This window comes from Mustelus asterias, chromosome 19 (assembly GCF_964213995.1).
Source record: "Mustelus asterias chromosome 19, sMusAst1.hap1.1, whole genome shotgun sequence".
Taxonomy (NCBI): domain Eukaryota; kingdom Metazoa; phylum Chordata; class Chondrichthyes; order Carcharhiniformes; family Triakidae; genus Mustelus; species Mustelus asterias.
Window position 1 is genome coordinate 29691227 of NC_135819.1, and position 20266 is coordinate 29711492.

A 20266-nucleotide genomic window follows, 5' to 3' on the forward strand; every position below is an offset into this window, starting at 1 on the left:
GGAGTCCAGGGCAACAACGTGCAGATTAGGTTTTCCACAACAGCAGAAGAAATGTTTTAGAGATAGAGGAAAGTGGCCTTGGTAATAGAAAGGAATGGGGAAGGGTGCTCAACTCATGGTTGAGAAGTACTTGAGATCCTATAGTTGTGGGTTTAGCCTAAAATGGCAGCCGAGGAGGTTTGTTAGAGTGAAGGCCAGAGGTTACCAAAGATTAGGAGGATAACTTTGACTGATGAAAAAAAATTAGTTCAATTGCTTAAAATTGGACAGCCGCTGGGTATTTACTCTCTTCGCATCAAAAGAAAGAAGCATAGAGGCAAGTTGATGCATCTTGTACATTGGTGTATATGTCGAAGTTTACCCTTTGCTTTTAACTTAAGGGGTACTTTTTCATAGAATCACTCAGCACAGAGGTAAGCACAGCTAGCCAATTCCTGATCCAAACCACTAAATCACCCTCAATCCCATGTGTCCGTATTTTCTGCAAAAGCTTACCATGGGGAACCTTATCAAATGCTTTGCTGAAATCCATATACACCACATCAACCGCTTTACCCTCATCCACCTCTTTGGTCACCTTCTCAAAGAACTCAATAAGGTTTGTGAGGCACGACCTACCCTTCACAAAACCGTGTTGACTATCTCTAATCAAATTATTCCTTTCTAGGTGATTATAAATCCTATCTCTTATAATCCTTTCCAATACTTTGCCCACAACAGAAGTAAGGCTCACCGGTCTATAATTACCAGTTACCATTAAGGGATGGGTGTCAGACGGGAGAGAGGAGGGGAGAGAGCAGTCAGTGATGGTATCCCCTGTGGTTGTCCCCCTCCAAAATAAGTATACCATTTTGGATAGGGGAATGACCCTCCAGAGGTAGGCCACGATGACCAGGTCACTGGCACGGAATCGGGCTCTGTGGCTCAGAGGGAAAGAGGGGAACCAGGAGAGCAATAGTAGTGGGGGATGAAATGGTTAGAGGCACAGACAGGCGGTTCTATGGGCGTGAACGAGACTCCAGGATGGTAGTCTGCCTCCCTGGTGCCGGGGTCCTGGATGTCTCTGAGCGGGTAGGAAGCATTCTAAAAAAGACAGGTAACCAGACAGACGTCATTGACCACATTGGTGCAAATGACGTAGGCAGAAAGAGCAGGGAGGTCCTGAGAGAGCAATTCAGGGAGTTGGGTAGTAGGCTGAAAAGCAGGGCCTCTAGGGTAGTGATCTCTGGACTACTCCCAGTTCCACAAGCTAGTGAGGCTAGGAATAGGGAGACTGCACAGCTGAACGCGTGGCTAATGGACTGGTGCAGGAGGGAGGGTTTTGAATACATAGATCACTGGGAAGTCTTCAAGAAGGATGGCACCTGTACAAGAAGGCCATGTTACACCTAAACTGGAGGGGTATGAATATCCTAGCTGGGAGTTTTGCTAGTGTGGTTCGGGTGGGTTTAAACTAATGTGGCAGGGGGGTGGGGATCAGAACAATAGGTCAATAAGCATAGAGGCTGGGGACGAGGTTGGGGCCAAGACAAGGCTATCTAAGAGGAAGAGCAATCTGGGAGAGGATGACCTCAGTGGGCCTGGAGGTCTGGAGTGCATCTGCTTCAATGCAAGGAGCGTCACGGGCAAGACAGACGAGCTTAGAGCCTTAATGCTTGCGCGGAACTTGGATGTGGTTGCAGTAACGGAGACTTGGTTAAAAGAAGGACAGGACTGGCAGCTGAATATTCCAGGGTGCAAGTGTTTTAGGCGAGACAGAGGAGGGGCGAGGAGAGGTGGGGGAGTAGCAATGCTGGTTAGGGAGCATATTACAGCGGTACAGAGGGTGGACAATATGGAAGGGTCAGGTAACGAGTCACCCGTGGGTGGAGCTCAGGAACAGGAAGGGCGCACTATGCTGGGGGTATACTACAGACCTCCCAACAGCCCACGGGAAGTTGAGGAATGGATCTGTAAGGAGATTCTGGACAGGTGCAGAAAAAATAATGTTGTTGTAGTGGGAGACTTTAATTTCCCTCACCTAGACTGGAAATCGCTTAGGGCTGGGGGCCTGGACAGGGAAGAATTTATAAAATGCGTACAGGAAGGTTCTTTGGAACAATATGTTGACAGTCCAACTAGAGAGGGGGCTATACTGGACCTAGTGCTGGGGAATGAGCCTGGTCAGGTCATCAAAGTTTCAGTAGGGGAACATGTGGCAAATAGTGACCACAATTCTGTAAACTTTAGGATAGTAATGGAAAAAGATGAGTGTTGTCCTATGGGTAAGGTGCTGAATTGGGGGAAGGCTAACTACAGCCGGATTAGGCAGGATTTCGTGGCTGTTGATTGGGAGAGGCTGTTCGAGGGTAAATCCACATCTGGCATGTGGGAGTCTTTTAAGCAGCAGTTGATAGGACTGCAGGACAGGCATGTGCCTGTAAAGAGGAAGGATAGGAAAGGTAGGATTCGGGAGCCATGGATAACCAGTGAAATTGTGGGTCTAATCAAAAAGAAAAAAGAGGCATACATGAGGTCCAGGCAGCTAAAAACAGACGGAGCACTGGACGAATACAGAGAAAGTAGAAAAGAACTCAAACAGGGAGTTAGAAGGGCAAAAAGGGGTCACGAAATGTCCTTGGCAGCCAGGATTGAGGAGAATCCTAAGGCATTTTATACATACGTTAGGAACAAGAGGGTTGTTAGGGAAAGAATCGGACCTCTCAGGGACAAAGGAGGGGAATTATGCTTAGAACCAAAGGAAGTAGGTAAGATCCTAAACGAATACTTTGCATCAGTATTCACAAAGGAGAGGGACATGTTGACTGGTAGTGTCTCAGAGAGATGTGTTGACCTGTTAGAAAAAATCTCAATTACAAGGGAGGAAGTGTTATGTTTTTTAGGAAACATTAAGACGGACAAATCCCCAGGGCCGGATGGCATCTATCCTAGACTCCTCAGGGAGGCGAGAGATGCAATTGCTGGGCCTCTAACAGAAATCTTTGTCTCTTCACTGGACACAGGTGAGGTCCCAGAGGATTGGAGGATAGCAAATGTGGTCCCGTTATTTAAGAAGGGTAGCAAGGATAACCCGGGTAATTATAGGCCGGTGAGCTTGACGTCCGTGGTAGGGAAGTTGTTGGAGAAGATTCTTAGAGATAGGATATATGCGCATTTAGAACTGAATAATCTCATTAGCGAAAGACAGCATGGTTTTGTACGAGGGAGGTCATGTCTCACAAATTTGGTTGAGTTTTTTGAGGAGGTGACAAAAACGATTGACGAAGGAAGGGCCGTGGATGTCGTTCGTCTATATGGATTTTAGTAAAGCGTTTGACAAGGTCCCTCATGGCAGGCTGGTGCAAAAGGTTAAATCTCACGGGATAAAAGGTGAGCTAGCTAGATGGGTGGAGAACTGGCTTAGCCATAGAAGACAGAGGGTAGCAGTGGAGGGGTCTTTTTCCGGTTGGAGGTCTGTGACTAGTGGTGTTCCGCAGGGCTCTGTACTGGGACCTCTGCTGTTTGTGATATATATCAATGATTTGGAGGAAGATGTAGCTGGTATGATCAGTAAGTTTGCGGACGACATGAAGATTGCTGGAGTTGCGGATAGTGATGAACATTGTCAGAGAATACAGTAGGATATAGATAGGCTGGAACATTGGGCGGAGAAATGGCAGATGGAATTTAATCCAGATAAATGCGAAGTGATGCATTTCGGTAGATCTAATGTAAGGGGGAGCTATACAATAAATGGCAGAACCATCAGGAGTATAGACACACAGAGGGACCTGGGTGTACAAGTCCACAGATCCTTAAAGGTGGCAGCACAGGTGGAGAGGGTGGTGAAGAAGGCATATGGCATGCTTGCCTTTATTGGACGGGGCATAGAATATAAAAGTTGGCATATGATGTTGCAGCTGTATAGAACGATGGTTAGGCCACATTTGGAATACTGCGTCCAGTTCTGGTCGCCACACTACCAGAAGGACGTGGAGGCTTTGGAGAGAGTACAGAGAAGGTTTACCAGGATGTTGCCTGGTATGGAGGGCTTTAGCTATGAGGAGAGATTAGGTAAACTGGGGTTGTTCTCCCTGGAAAGACGGGGGATGAGGGGCAACCTAATAGAGGTGTATAAAATTATGAAGGGCATAGATAGAGTGAACAGTGGGAAGCTTTTTCCCAGGTCAGAGGTGACGAACACAAGGGGTCACGGGTTCAAGGTGAGGGGAGCAAGGTTCAACACAGATGTCAGGGGGACGTATTTTACACAGAGGGTAGTGGGGGCCTGGAATGCACTGCCAAGCAAGGTGATTGAGGCGGACACACTGGGATCGTTTAAGACTTATCTAGATAACCACATGAACAGACTGGGAATAGAGGGATACAAAAGAATGGTCTAGTTGGGCACATGAGTGGCGCAGGCTTGGAGGGCTGAAGGGCCTGTTCCTGTGCTGTATTGTTCTTTGTTCTTGACTACATTCTGCACAGATTGCAAGTCATTTAGAAAACAGCAATTTGCAATTTGCAATTCCTTCCTGCACTGCCATCATTACCCTCTTTACCACCGTCCTAGCAGAAAGGAAGATGCTGTGCTTGTTGGTGGTCAGTCATCTCAGTCTTGGAACATCACTGCAGGAGTTCCTCAGGATAGTGTCCAAGGCCTAATCATCTGCACTGTAGGGTTTCTGTGATTCTATGATCTTCAGCTGTTTCATCAATGACCTTCCTTCCTTCATAAGGTCAGAAGTGGGTGGCGATATTCACTAATGATTGCACAGTGTTCAGCACCACTTGCGACTCGTCAGATACATGTCCGTATGCAGCAAGACCTGGATAACATTCAGGCTTGGGTTGATAAGTGACAAATAACATAATATCATATAAGTGCTAGGCAAGGACCATCTCCAATGAGAGAGAATCTAGCCATCACTGAATCCCCAATTATTAACATCTTGGGGATTACCATTGACCACACACTGAACTATGAGAGCAGGTTAGAGGCTGGGAATTCTGCAGAAAGTAACTTACCTCCTGACTCCCCAAAGCTTGTCCACCATCCACAAGGCACAAATCAGGAGTATGATGAAATATGCTGTACTTACCAGGATGAGTGCAGCTCCAACAAAACTCAACATCATCCAGGACAAAGCAGCCAACTTGATTGACACCCCATCCACCATATTCACTCCCATCGTCACCAATGCAGCGGTGTGTACCAGGTACAAGATGTACTGCAAAACTTACCATGGTTCCCTTGACAGCACCTTCCAAACTTGTGATCTCTACCACCTGGAAAGACAAAAGCAGCAGATGTATTATGGTGTTCCCATATCTCTCTCAGATATATGGGGAACAGGTGATTGCTGTGGCAGTTTGTGGAACACAACCAAGTATTTATAATAATAGCCCTTAGGGTTATGCCAAAAAACAGCTATTGTAATTGCTGGAACAGATTTATTTCTACTCTCACTGACACATGCAACCTTTAAAAAAAGAATAATGTTGGAGATTTTAAAAACTTTACAGCTTGAGTTTTTTATCTTCTGACACAGATTGTTTTTCTTCAATTTTTAAAGGGCTGGACATTTAAATAACTTTCCAACTTGACTTAGAATCATAGAATCCCTACAGTGCAGAAGGAGGCCATTCGGTCTATCAAGTGTTCACCAACCACAGTCTCACCCAGGCCCTATCCCCATAACCCCATGTATTTACTCTGCCAGTCCTCCTGACACTTAGGAGTATTTTAGCATGGCCAGTCAACCTAACCCGCACATCTTTGGACTATGGGAGGAAACCGGAGCACCCGGACGACAGTTCAACAGATCCTCCCCCGATCTCCTCCCGCCCAAAGAGCATTTACGACTGCTCTTAAAAACTCATAACTTCTGCACTGCAGAGTAAAGCCCTTTCTATGGTGAAAATAGCGTCTGTTTAAACTCAGCATTGAGCTGAAATGATCTGCTGAGTCTGGATTTCCCATTGGTGAGTCAAATCCCAGCCCCTTTCTCTGACTGGTGAAAATGGGATCTGTCAGAAATGTGTGTAGGACATCTTTTTCCATGACTTGGTGAAAACCTGAGCCCAGGGATCTGCAAAGGGCCATCAATGGTATGCGGAAGAGAAAGTGGTAGATAGGGTATAATCAGGGGTAAATGGAAGTTATGCACTTTTGCATGAAAGAAGGTCAAGCATATTGTTTTAAAACAGTACCAAACGCATGAAATGTTGGTGTTGAGAGATTGTTTGTCCCTGTACATGACACATAGAAGGTTAACATGTAGGTACAGCAAGCAATTAGAAGGCAAATGGTATGTTGGCATTTATTGCAAAGAGGGCTGAAGTACAAAAGTGAGAAAGTCTTGCTGCATTTGTATAGAACAATGGTGACATCACAGCTGGGGTGCTGCATGTGGTTTTGATCTCTCAACCCAGGGTAGGATATCATTTCCTTACAGGGGGCACAACAAAGGTTCACTAGATTGATCCCTGGGATAAAAGGTTTGTCTTATGAGAAGAGGTTAAGAATTACCTTGTGGTCACTGGAGTTTTAGATGAATGAGAAGGTGACCTCATTGAAACAGGTAGTAAGACCATAAGACCATAAGACATAGGAGCGGAAGTAAGGCCATTCGGCCCATCGAGTCCACTCCACCATTCAATCATGGTTGATTTCAACTCCATTTACCCGCTCTCTCCCCATAGCCCTTAATTCCTCGAGAAATCAAGAATTTATCAATTTCTGTCTTGAAGACGCTCAACGTCTCGGCCTCCACAGCCCTCTGTGGCAATGAATTCCACAGACCCACCACTCTCTGGCTGAAGAAATTTCTCCTCATCTCTGTTCTAAAGTGACTCCCTTTTATTCTAAGGCTGTGCCCCCGCGTCCTAGTCTCCCCTGTTAATGGAAACAACTTCCCTACGTCCATCCTATCTAAGCCGTTCATTATCTTGTAAGTTTCTATCAGATCTCCCCTCAACCTCCTAAACTCCAATGAATATAATCCCACGATCCTCAGACGTTCATCGTATGTCAGGCCTACCATTCCTGGGATCATCCGTGTGAATCTCCGCTGGACCCGCTCCAGTGCCAGTATGTCCTTCCTGAGGTGTGGGGCCCAAAATTGCTCACAGTACTCCAAATGGGGCCTAACCAGTGCTTTATAAAGCCTCAGAAGTACATCCCTGCTTTTGTATTCCAAGCCTCTTGAGATAAATGACAACATTACATTTGCTTTCTTAATTACGGACTCAACCTGCAAGTTTATCTTTAGAGAATCCTGGACTAGGACTCCCAAGTCCCTTTGCACTTTAGCATTATGAATTTTGTCACCGTTTAGAAAATAGTCCATGCCTCTATTCTTTTTTCCAAAGTGTACGACCTCGCACTTGCCCACGTTGAATTTCATCAGCCACTTCTTGGACCACTCTCCTAAACTGTCTAAATCTTTCTGCAGCCTCCCCACCTCCTCAATACTACCTGCCCCTCCACCTATCTTTGTATCATCGGCAAACTTGGCCAGAATGCTCCCAGTCCCGTCATCTAGATCGTTAATATATAAAGAGAACAGCTGTGGCCCCAACACTGAACCCTGCGGGACACCACTTGTCACCGGTTGCCATTCTGAGAAAGAACCTTTTATCCCAACTCTCTGCCTTCTGTCTGACAGCCAATCGTCAATCCATGTTAGTACCTTGCCTCGAATACCATGGGCCCTTATTTTACTCAGCAGTCTCCCGTGAGGCACCTTGTCAAAGGCCTTTTGGAAGTCAAGATAGATAACATCCATTGGCTCTCCTTGGTCTAACCTATTTGTTATCTCTTCAAAGAACTCTAACAGGTTTGTCAGGCACGACCTCCCCTTACTAAATCCATGCTGACTTGTCTTAATCCGACCCTGCACTTCCAAGAATTTAGAAATCTCATCCTTAACGATGGATTCTAGAATTTTGCCAACAACTGAGGTTAGGCTAATTGGCCTATAATTTTCCATCTTTTTTCTTGTTCCCTTCTTGAACAGTGGGGTTACAACAGCGATTTTCCAATCCTCTGGGACTTTCCCTGACTCCAGTGACTTTTGAAAGATCATAACTAACGCCTCCACTATTTCTTCAGCTATCTCCTTTAGAACTCTAGGATGTAGCCCATCTGGGCCCGGAGATTTATCAATTTTCAGACCTTTTAGTTTCTCTAGCACTTTCTCCTTTGTGATGGCAACCATATTCAACTCTGCCCCCTGACTTTCCTGAATTGTTGACTTTCTCACTTTTGTACTTCAGCCCTCTTTGCAATAAATGCCAACATACCATTTGCCTTCTAATTGCTTGCTGTACCTACATGTTAACCTTCTATGTGTCATGTACAGGGACAAACAATCTCTCAACACCAACATTTCATGCGTTTGGTACTGTTTTAAAACAATATGCTTGACCTTCTTTCATGCAAAAGTGCATAACTTCCATTTACCCCTGATTATACCCTATCTACCACTTTCTCTTCCGCATACCATTGATGGCCCTTTGCAGATCCCTGGGCTCAGGTTTTCACCAAGTCATGGAAAAAGATGTCCTACACACATTTCTGACAGATCCCATTTTCACCAGTCAGAGAAAGGGGCTGGGATTTGACTCACCAATGGGAAATCCAGACTCAGCAGATCATTTCAGCTCAATGCTGAGTTTAAACAGACGCTATTTTCACCATAGAAAGGGCTTTACTCTGCAGTGCAGAAGTTATGAGTTTTTAAGAGCAGTCGTAAATGCTCTTTGGGCGGGAGGAGATCGGGGGAGGATCTGTTGAACTGTCGTCCGGGTGCTCCGGTAGTATTCTAAGAGAGTTTGGCAGGGTAGATGCTGAGATGTTGTCTTCCAATGGCAGGCGAATCTAGGGTTAAGGTAATGAATAGTCTCAGAATAAGACTTTCCAGTCAAGGGGAGACTTTCTCAGAATCTTACATGTTTCAATGAGATCATCTTCTCATTCATCTAAAACTCCAGAGAGTATAGGGTCATTCAGGGTTGAGAAATTGCTCCATTTCAGATTTTTGATTTGATTTATTATTGTTAAATGTATTAGTATACAGTGAAAAGTATTGTTTCTTCCGCGCTACACAAACAAAGCATTCATAGAGAAGGAAATGAGTGCAGAATGTAGTGTTACAGACGTAGCTAGGGTGTAGAGAAAGATCAACTTAATGCGAGCTAGGTCTACCCCAGAGAGCTACCCCAGTTTATTTATGGCTGAGATCGATAGATGTTTGGATTCTAATGGAACCGAGGGATTGGATGGAAGATTGGAGTCAAGATTAAAAATGGGAGTTGGGGGATAGGGGGGAGAACTGTGGCTGCCTTCGTGCCCAATTCCTGCGATTATTTCTTATGGAGTTCCAATGTTCCCAAAGGAGTAAGGAGTTGTTTTGAGAGGTCACCCTGCATGTGGCAGAAGAGGTAGATATCTGACGTTTATGCTTGTTAAATCATTGCTTGAGTTGTTTGTTATACAAGAGAAAGTGACTCTTGGGATTGATGGTCATCAGCCATTATTAAGTGAAACACATTATACAAATATTCCCTGCAGCTTAAAGCAAGTTAATAGTTCATTTGGTTTATAAAGGAAATATTTATTCACCAAGTCTTGTTTCTTACATTTATTCAGGCATGTTGGGATTGGTTTGTGAAGTTCTTGTTGATATTTATGCTGCCTATTGGTGCTTAAACAGATTGAACGTAACTTTGAGGAGAGAGGCCACTTTCATATAGTGCAGGAAAGGGAAGATCACGTTTCGGCGATAGGAATGTGGGAATGGGAGTAAGCCATTTAGCTCCTGATGGAGGTATGGATCAGCCTTGATGACTTAATGATCTGCACTTCAACCCAGTTAACCAACTTTGCTTCATATCCCTTAAAATCCTTGGCTAGCAAAAATCTCTTGCCAGTTTTGAAAGTGGAGGTAGTATTTAGGAAAGCGGGCATCCCTGAAATGTGTTTTTCTGTCTAGTTAACCTCCTACGTAATGTGGCATTACTGAATGGTAGTTTCCTAAAGTTGAGACTGTATGTGAAGGTGTCATTTGTCCCAAATTGGAGTAGGTACTTTTAGTTCTTTTAGTGAGCTAATTGATTTAGATGACTATTTAAGCACAATAAAGCTTAATTACATCATCTTTTGAAGGTCTTAATCAATGTTTTATAATTGTACACTTTTTAAAAATTGCATGACATTTTCCCTTTAAGGAAGAGCAGCATCAAAGAGAGCTGTGTCTGCTCCGCAAGCGACTAGAGGAACTGGAGACTAATCAGAAGCAGCAGTTACAGGAGCTTGGTGCTCTCGATTGATCGGATGTTCACGGCCATGTGAGGATGCACTTTGTATGAGACTTCAAAAATCTTTGGATTAATTCTGCTCTTCTTGACTTGCGATCATTTATTTGGTGCCAACTATTGCACAGTTTTGAATTTGGAAAGAATTCTCCACAGGTTGAGCAAGCTATACATAGCATGTTTACATAACACATCACAGTGTTTTTACAAATAGCTTCTTGTGCCTTGAAAAAGTTCTGATTTGATTCTATGTGCACTGCAGTATGTAGATTGGCTGAACTGTAATGATATCTCACAAAGAGTCTACAGTCATTTCCCCACATTTCTATCTCGTGTGCAAAACTTAGTGATGATATTGTTAAGGAGACATTCTGCCATTTTTCTGATGATTCTGCACTTGTAGAAGTTCAAAGGAAGACGAAACAGTGACAGCTTGTTGGGAAGTCTATATTCAGAATATAGATGTGAGAGAAGGCCATTCAGCTCCTCGAGCTTACTCCGCCATTTAAGTAGATCAGAGCTGATCTACCTCAATGCCTTCTTCCTGCAGCGCTATATCACTTGATGTCATTGGTATCAAGATATCTCCTGACCTCTGCTTTGAACATACTTAGTGGCTGAGCCTCCACAGCTCTCTATGGTAGAGAATTCCAAAGAACTCACCCTCTGAGTGAAGGAATTCCTCCTCATCTCAGTGCTAAATGGCCTGTCTGTTATTCTGAGACTGTGTCCCCTGGTTCTCGACCCCCTCAGCCAGGGGAAACATTCTTCCTGCATCTACCCTGTATAAACTTCAATCAGATCATCCCTCATTTTGCTAAATTCTAGAGAAAGCTCCTTAATTTTTCCTCAATCCTGCCATACCAGGAATTAGTCTGGTGAATTTTCATTGCACTCCTTGTGCCCAGAATATCCTTTCTTAGGTAAGGAGGCCAAAACTGCGCAAAGTACTCCAAGTGTAGTCTCACTAAGACTCTTTTAACAACTGCAACATGACTTCCTTACTCCTGCACTCCAATCCCCTTGCAATAAAGGCTAACATACCATTTGCCTTGCTTGTTGCACCTGAATGTTAATTTTCAGTGACACCCAGGTCCCTTTGGACATCAACACTTCCCAATCTCTCCCATTTAAGAAATACACTGCATTTCAGTTTTTCCTACCTATATGAAGAAGTTCACATTTTTCCATGTTATATTCCATTGGCCATGCGCTTGCCCACTCATTTGTCTAAATCCCCTCGAAGCCTCTTTGCATCCCCCTCGCAACTCATTCCCACCAAGTTTTGTGTCACCAGCAAACATCGAAATTAGTGCATAGCTGGGTCCCAAGCACTGATCCTTACAGTACCCACTAATTTCAGTCTGCCAACTTGACAATGATCTGTTTATTCAGTTATATGCTGCAGAAAAGGTAATTTTTGAATTTATAATATGGAGCTCTGAAAATATATTGCATACCTGGGATGTTATGGGTACTTTCCTATACTTCCAGTTCTGTTTCCTTAATCCCCACACCTTACTCAATTCAGAGTCTCCCAACTCTCGAGCATTTGTGATCTACGCAACAATGGCCTTTGATGAGTTGATTATTTAACCATTTTGGGTGTTTGCTGTGTAAGAATAGGAGTTGCCCTTTTCCACATTTTGATGATCACCACTCGAAGTTCAGTCACACTGAAGATAGTAAAACCTAAAACTCACTTACCCCTCCCCGTGCCCAATACCTGTTGACGTTGTCTGAATAATAATTTGCTCGGTCACTGATAGATTTCAATGGATTTTGGTTGATATGAATATCAAAGAAAACAGAGTAGAGGCAAGAAAATTGAATTGAGATACAGATGAGCTATGATGTTGGTTGAATGGTGAAATGGAGTAGAGGTTGCCTCCTGTCCCCATTGTTCCTTTGCTGTGGCTTTTCTAAGGAAAGCTGGGACTTTGTCTCATGTGTTAACTTTCATCGTAGCAGAAAAACTGTCCCACCCAAAATATGAATTTATTTTCTCTTTCAGAGTAGTGGTCAAGCTTCATTTTTGGAATTCTGCGCCCTTTTTGCCAGCTTTACTAAACTTGTTTGGTTCTGTTTACTTTGCATCAGGAAGTTCAAAAAGGGCCTTTGAAATTATAATTGAAACAAAAAAGGAAGAAGATCAGATTCCAGATGTTCAGTGAATGCTGAAGAGATTTTTATAATTCCCAAATCTAAAACAATGGGAGTTAGATGGAATGGAGGAGAGTTGAAAGGGAGTAAAGTGAGTTTTTAACTGGAATAAAACTTGCTTATTCCTCGACTTGTTTAAGTTAGCTTGAAGCAAAAAGGCACCACCTTGCAGATTCCTGGCTAAATCAAATTGTTCCTGCAAACCATGGAGCCATAACACAACACATATGAACCCACAGTAGTAGTCTAGTTTATGAATGTAGCCTAACAAGAAATCAAAGCTCTTTCGCCAAAGCTCAAATCTCCAGCAGTATGCAGGGAAACATTGCTCTGTTTAAGTTTTCTGCGGCACCGTGGCACAGTGGTTAGAACTGCTGCCTCACAGCGCCAGGGATCCGGGTTCAATTCCCAGTTTGGGTCACTGTCTGTGTGGAGCTTGCACATTCTTCCTGTGTCTGCATGGGTTTCCTCCGGGTGCTCTGGTTTCCTTCCACAGTCCAAAAGACGTGCTGGTTAAGTGCATTGGCCATGCTAAATTCTCCCGAACAGGCGTTGGAGTGTGGCGATTAGGGGATTTTCATGGTAACTTCATTGCAGTGTGAATGTAAGCCTACTTGTGACTAATAAATAAACTTTTAAATAAACTTTCAAAGTGGATAATGGAGTATTATGGAATTTCTACAGAGGATCAAATGCAATTTTAATGAACAAAAGCATTGCAAATTCAGGAATGTTCTCTATTTGATTGTGGTGATGATGCGTGTGCCTGTCTGGATGCATTTTAAAAATTACTTTGAGATGCTTTGTCAGCTTTCTTTATATTTCTACAACTACTGAATTATGTTGTGGTGTGTCTGCAAATATTTGCATTAATTAAGCTGCAAGCACATAATCTAGGGCCTGCATTCTGTGGTTAATACATATTGGCACAGGCAGAAAGCCCTTGCAAGAACAGAAGCAGCAGTGTTATCGAGTCATTATATTTTCATTTTTAAATACATAATTGTTCCAAATTTGACATTTTAATTTATTCTTAACTTGTGTCAAATCATTTTTTAACATGTTTGTCACTCACCATTTTATTTTGAGCTTTTTAAAAATAAATTATTATTCCTAATAAAAACAATTTATTGCAGATGCTGGTTATTATTCCTAATTATTCCTAACGCTCTGATAACTGTTTTTGTACAAGTCAAAAATTAAATTCTTAATTGGTATGACTATACAGTGACTTTGGAAAAAACATTGACATTTCAATACTTGTCTGTGTTTGTGTGTTGTATTCATGTGTCTCTGTTTATAAAACGGATATTACAATCCCATTGAAGGTTTCACTGTCAATCTGAACATGTGATCACACCGGATTATGGAATTCTGAAAACTGTCTCTAAGGCAAACAGTTTGAATAATGCGGCAGGAGTGGGCAAAGTGTTAGAAAGATCCATTAAAGACCACTTTAGAACTTTAGACCCCTAATTGGTGGGAAGATAGCGACTGAGATCAGGACAACAGGTCCACCTGATCTATTTGAATTTGAGACTGAAGCTTAGCTGCCAAATGCTCAACTCACCCAACTCCTGGTGTGATATGTACGGTGAGATCAGATTCTTCAATCAACACCCACAACATACCCTTGTATCTATTTTGCAGTAAACTCCATCACATTTGCATCAAACAAAAATGTTCATTTACTTGATGCAACATAGAGTACAATAAGTGTGTAATTTAGAATGATTGTAAACATAATGGTAGCTGTGGAGCATATTCTACATGGATGTTTACGTGTTAATGATAAAGGTGGGGTGGCTTAGTGTGAAATTTCATTGGTGAATTCCTTCTCAAGGTAGATGCATAATTCTCCCAGAAGGTTAACTAACCATTGCTATTTGCAAAGGTTAATCACTGCTTCTGGAAGTTCTAGTAGCATGACCAAGGATCTGTCTTGTCACCGAGAATTATTTGGTTTACAGGGTACAGGAATATTTTCAAATGCTTTGATAGTATAAATGAGCCACAGTCACCAAGTTTCTCTTGCGGACCAATTGTTTTGGCATCAAGGCAAAATCATTGTTCCTCCCTATCTGTTACACTTCAGGTATTATACTGCTCTGATTGTATCTTAAAGGTCCCATTGTTACAAATGCAAGGTTTTATAAGATTGTTATAGTTTGGGATGTCTCTTCAATATAGGATAAAATGGAGGACTGAAGGGGGTCCTGTGATCTCTTGAGTGATTTGCATGTTTAGATTAAAGGGGGAGCCTAGGTATCTTACTGGGAAAGTGCAAGATATTCAAACTCGTGAACAATGACCAAGGCACCTGTGCTGATGTGAATAGTCTCCAAGTCCTAGGGAATTGTTAGGAATGTGATGTTTTGGAAACAGTTCTGTTTAAAACTGTCTACTTAATTTGAAGATAGAATGGGATTGGGACTCCAAAGGATGGGTAATTAGTATTTCTACCTGGATACAAAGCCAATGTGATTCATGTTGTCACGTAGATGGGCTCTGAGAGGGGGCGAGTCCATAGGAAGCCATTATAGGATTGGGTTACGTATTTTAAATGCATCATGAACCTCACAGACAGATTTATTGTGAAATAATCTGGGAGAGAGTGCAGCAAGCCTGTTTATGATCTACAGGAGAGATGAGACCAGGAGCCCAAGCCTGGGTTGGCAAGCTGTGACAATTGGAATGTCACAAGGATCAGTACTGGGGCCTCAACTGTTTATCATCTATATCTGACTTGGATGCAGGGACCAAAGGTTTGGTAGCTATAGCCAATGATACCAAGGTGGGAAAGGAAAATAGTCTACCAAGGGATATTGATAAGCAGAGAGATTTAGACAGGTTGAGTGAGTGGGCAAGGATCTGGCAGATGGAGTACAACGTTGACAAATGTGAGGTTATTCACTTTGGAGGAAATAATAGCAAATTGGATTATTATCTAAATGGAAAAAAATTACAACATGCTACTGTGCAAAGGGACCTGAGGGTCCTTGTGCATGAGACGCAAAAACCCAGTCTGCAGGTGCAACAGGGGTGATCAAGAAGGCAAATGGGATGTTGGCCTATATCGCAAGGGGGATAGAATATAAAAGCAGAGGTGTCTTGCTGCATCTGTACAGGGCACTGGTGAAGCCGCAGCTGGAATACTGTGTGCAGTATTGGTCCCCTTATTTGCGGAAGGATATATTGGCCTTGGAGGGAGTGCAGAGAAGGTTCACCAGGTTGATACCAGAGATGAGGGGTGTTGATTATGAGGAGAGACTGAGCAGATTGGGTTTGTACTCGTTGGAATTTAGAAGGCTGAGGGGGGATCTTATAGAGACCTATAAGATAATGAAGAGGCTGGATAGGGTAGAGGTGGAGAGATTCTTTCCACTTAGAAAGGAAGCTAGAACTAGAGGGCACAGCCTCAAAATAAAGGGGGGTCAGTTTAGGACAGAGTTGAGGAGGAACTTCTTCTCTGAGGGTGGTGAATCTCTGGAATTCTCTGCCCACTGAAGTGATGGAGGCTACCTCGTTGAATATGTTTAAATCACGGATAGATGGATTCCTGATCGGTAAGGGAATTAGGGGTTATGGGGATCAGGCGGGTAAGTGGAACTGATCCACTTCAGATCAGCCATGATCTTATTGAATGGCGGGGCAGGCTCAAGGGGCTAGATGGCCTACTCCTGCTTCTATTTCTTATTTTCTGAAGTGAGTGAACTTATAGATGCGAGTATAATGTGGGATAATGTCCATTTTGGCAGAAAGAATAGAAAATTGGTATACTATTTAAATGGAGACAGATTTCAAAACTCTGGTACAGAGAGATCTGGGTGTCCTGGTGCATAAAGCACAAAATTTAGCACTGTATGTAGGTACAGCAAGTGATTAGAAAGGCAAATGGAATGTTGGTGTTTATTGAAAGGGGAATGGAATATAAAAGTAGGGAAGTTTTACTGCAGCTGCATAGGTATTGGTGAGACCAATGATAACTATGTACAGCTTTGGTCTCCTTATAAGAAGAACAGTATAATTGCATTAGAAACAGTTCAGAAAAGGTTTACTTGATTCATGAATGAAAGGTTTATCTAATGAAGAAAAGTTGGGTCTATACTCATTGAAGTTTGGAATGAGATGTGATCTTATTGAAACATAAGATCTTGAAGGGATTTTAGAGTAGATACTGAGAGGATGTTGCCTGTTGTGGGAGAGTGCAGAATAAGGGGCCACAGTTTAAGAATAAAAGTTCTCCCTTTTAATATAGAGGTCAGAATTATTTTCTCTCAGAGGGTCATTAGTCTGTGTAATTATTTTCCCTAGAAAGCAGTGGAGGATGGGATATTGATTATTTTCAAGGCAGAGAACAAAAGAACAATACAGCACAGGAACAGGCCCTTCGGCCCTCCAAGCCCGCGCCGCTCCCTGGTCCAAACTAGACCATTCTTTTGTATCCCTCCATTCCCACTCCGTTCATATGGCTGTCCAGATAAGTCTTAAACGTTCCCAGTGTGTCCGCCTCCACCACCTTGCCCGGCAGCGCATTCCAGGCCCCCACCACCCTCTGTGTAAAATACGTCCTTCTGATATCTGTGTTAAACCTCCCCCCCTTCACCTTGAACCTATGACCCCTCGTGAACGTCACCACCGACCTGGGAAAAAGCTTCCCACCGTTCACCCTATCTATACCTTTCATAATTTTATACACCTCTATTAGGTCACCCCTCATCCTCTGTCTTTCCAGTGAGAACAACCCCAGTTTACCCAATCTCTCCTCATTACTAAGCCCTTCCATACCAGGCAACATCCTGGTAAACCTCCTCTGCACTCTCTCTAAAGCCTCCACGTCCTTCTGGTAGTGTGGCGACCAGAACTGGGCGCAGTATTCCAAATGCGGCCGAACCAACGTTCTATACAACTGCAACATCAGACCCCAACTTTTATACTCTATGCCCTGTCATATAAAGGCAAGCATGCCATATGCCTTATTCACTACCTTCTCCACCTGTGACGTCACCTTCAAGGGTCTGTGGACTTGCATACCCAGGTCCCTCTGCGTATCTACACCCTTTATGGTTCTGCCATTTATCATATAGCTCCCCCCACGTTAGTTCTACCAAAATGCATCACTTCGCATTTATCTGGATTGAACTCCATCTGCCATTTCTTTGCCCAAATTTCCAGCCTATCTATATCCTTCTGTAGCCTCTGACAATGTTCCTCACTATCTGCAAGTCCAGCCATTTTTTTGTCGTCCGCAAACTTACTGATCACTCTTCCAGATCGTTTATATAAATCACAAACAGCAGAGGTCCCAATACAGAGCCCTGCGGAACACCACTAGTCACAGGCATCCAGCCGGAAAAAGACCCTTCCACTACCACCCTCTGTCTTCTGTGACCAAGCCAGTTCTCCACCCATCTAGCCACCTCCCCCTTTATCCCATGAGATCCAACCTTTTGCACCAACCTACCATGAGGGACTTTGTCAAACGTTTTACTAAAGTCCATATAGATGACATCCACGGCCCTTCCCTCGTCAACCATTCTAGTCACTTCTTCAAAAAACTCCACCAGGTTAGTGAGGCATGACCTCCCTCTCACAAAACCATGCTGACTATCGTTAATGAGTTTATTCCTTTCTAAATGCGCATACATCCTATCTTTAAGAATCCTCTCCAACAACTTCTCTACCACGGACGTCAAGCTCACCGGCCTATAATTTCCGGGTTATCCTTCCTACCCTTCTTAAATAACGGGACCACATTAGCTATCCTCCAATCCTCTGGGACCTCACCTGTGTCCAGTGACGAGACAAAGATTTGCATCAGAGGCCCAGCGATTTCATCTCTCGTCTCCCTGAGCAGCCTTGGATAGATTCCATCAGGCCTGAGAGCTGGATGGATTTTTGATAGATAAGGGATCCAAGGGGTATTGGGGGGCACAGATTGGAAAGTGGAGTTGAGACCACAACCATGATTTATTCGGAGGCAGAGCAAGGTGGAAGGTATAAAAGACTTCTCCCTGCTCCTATGTTCCTGGCAGGTGGAATACGCAGCAGGTCAGGATCACTGTGAAGCAGATCAGGAGGATTGTGAAGCAAATTGGGATTACTGAAATGAGTGAGAAATTAAAATCGAGAAGGGACTTCGCTATGAGTTGATTGGCTGGTGATTTTGTTGCTTTTGCTTTGTGGTTTTAGTAACACAGGTTCCCTAACAAATCTTAGAGTTGAAAATTTTAAATAAGGGTTAAGTAAAGCATTTCAATTAACTACCTGATACTTAAATGACAACAGAAGAAGAGTACCCTGATGAATTTTTAAAAGTAATAAGTTTTATTATTTAATAGATAGAGGGATAGCACCTGGCGGAAACCCACGCAGACATGGGGAGAACGTGCAAACTTCACACAGCCAGTCACCCAAGGCTGGAATTGAACTCGGGTTCCTAGCACCGTGAGGAGGCAGCATTTGACGTGGACATTGTAGGTGTGACAAATGGGACTGATGCCAGGACGGGACAATCACCTAAAGCAAGTCATTTCCTTCCAGCACTGGCTGCCGGTCCTCTGTGCCAGTGTAGGCATTGACTGCTGCTGCCACAGCCTCCCAGGCCGCGTTGCTGGCCCAATCCCTGGGTTGTCGCCCGTCTTGGGGGGAGAATATAGCCTTCCTCTCCTCTACAGCAGTTAATGGTATATAACTGTGGCCACTTTGGGCAGGTCACGTGTCTGGAGGGTCCATAACAGGAAAAATCGCATGGAGGCTTTTTCATTGCACTAAGTACACTGAAAAACCAGCACGAATAACTCCTGTCTTCTTGCTGTTACGATACCATGGTAAGACTGCACACTAAGTATCATTTTGGGCGAAGAAACTGGTGTGATTCACACCAGCATTTCCAGCGCAAATCAGATTGCAATCTTCCCACAGTCATTTTTTGGGAGAGGGACAAGTTTTGCACTGGTCCTGAGAGGAGCAGGTCTAAGCCCAGCTCCAGAGATTGGGTGCCATCTTTAAAGGGTATCCTGATCTCAAAGTGATTTTGAAGACCCCATTCCCTCCCCCCACTGAGGCGGTGACATAGTGGTATTGTCACTAGATTAGTAATCCAGAGATCCAGAAAAGATCTGGGGACCTGGGTTCGAATCCCACCATGGCAGATGGTGAGATTTTGAATTCAAAATCGGGAATTAAAAGGCTAATGACCATGAAACCAATGTCATAAAAACCCATCAAGGAAGGAAATCTGCCATCCTTACCTGGTCTGGCCCACATCTGACTCCAGAGCCACAGCAAAGTGTTGACTTTCAAATGCTCTGAAATGGAGGGTAGGCAATAAATGCTGGGCCAGCCAGTGATGCCCACATCCCGTGAATGAATTTTTTAAAAATTAAAAAGGATTTTGGGACTTCCCCCTCATTGAAGGCATGTTTCCCCAACACATTGGTGGCATCAGGACCCTCCCAATGGGTCCTCATTCATGCTCCATCCCCTTCATACTCCTTCTCAGATACTGCCCCCAACACCCTGGTTGTGACAGGGTACTAGTTGGCACTGCCAGATGGGCACTGCCCAGCCATGTCCCCAACCACTTGTGGGCCTCAATTGCCTCCGAGCTTCCCCAACAAGGACATCACATGGAGACCAGTAGTGACTGTCGCCAGGTTCCCGCTATGCCCAAGGGTCGGAAAATCCAGGGAGCAGGGAGAATTTGGTTTGTTACAGACAAAGCATATTTAAATACTTATTTAAATATGCTAATCTGGTTCCCACCCAGTCTGGGCGCGGAGGCTGGGGGGGATCCCAA

General features: G+C 43.7%; 1 protein-coding gene across 2 annotated transcripts in view; it reads left to right on the forward strand.

Moving 5' to 3' along the window:
- The window catches only part of cep83 (centrosomal protein 83), a 65856-nt gene extending 52735 nt beyond the window's left edge, over positions 1–13121 (forward strand). For both annotated transcript variants that reach the window (XM_078235225.1, XM_078235226.1), the window contains one exon: positions 10216–13121. In XM_078235225.1, coding sequence (XP_078091351.1) covers positions 10216–10317 — 102 coding nt within the window. In that variant the 3' untranslated portion in view covers positions 10318–13121. The remainder of the gene's footprint in view (positions 1–10215) is intronic.
- Positions 13122–20266: the final 7145 nt, after the last annotated feature.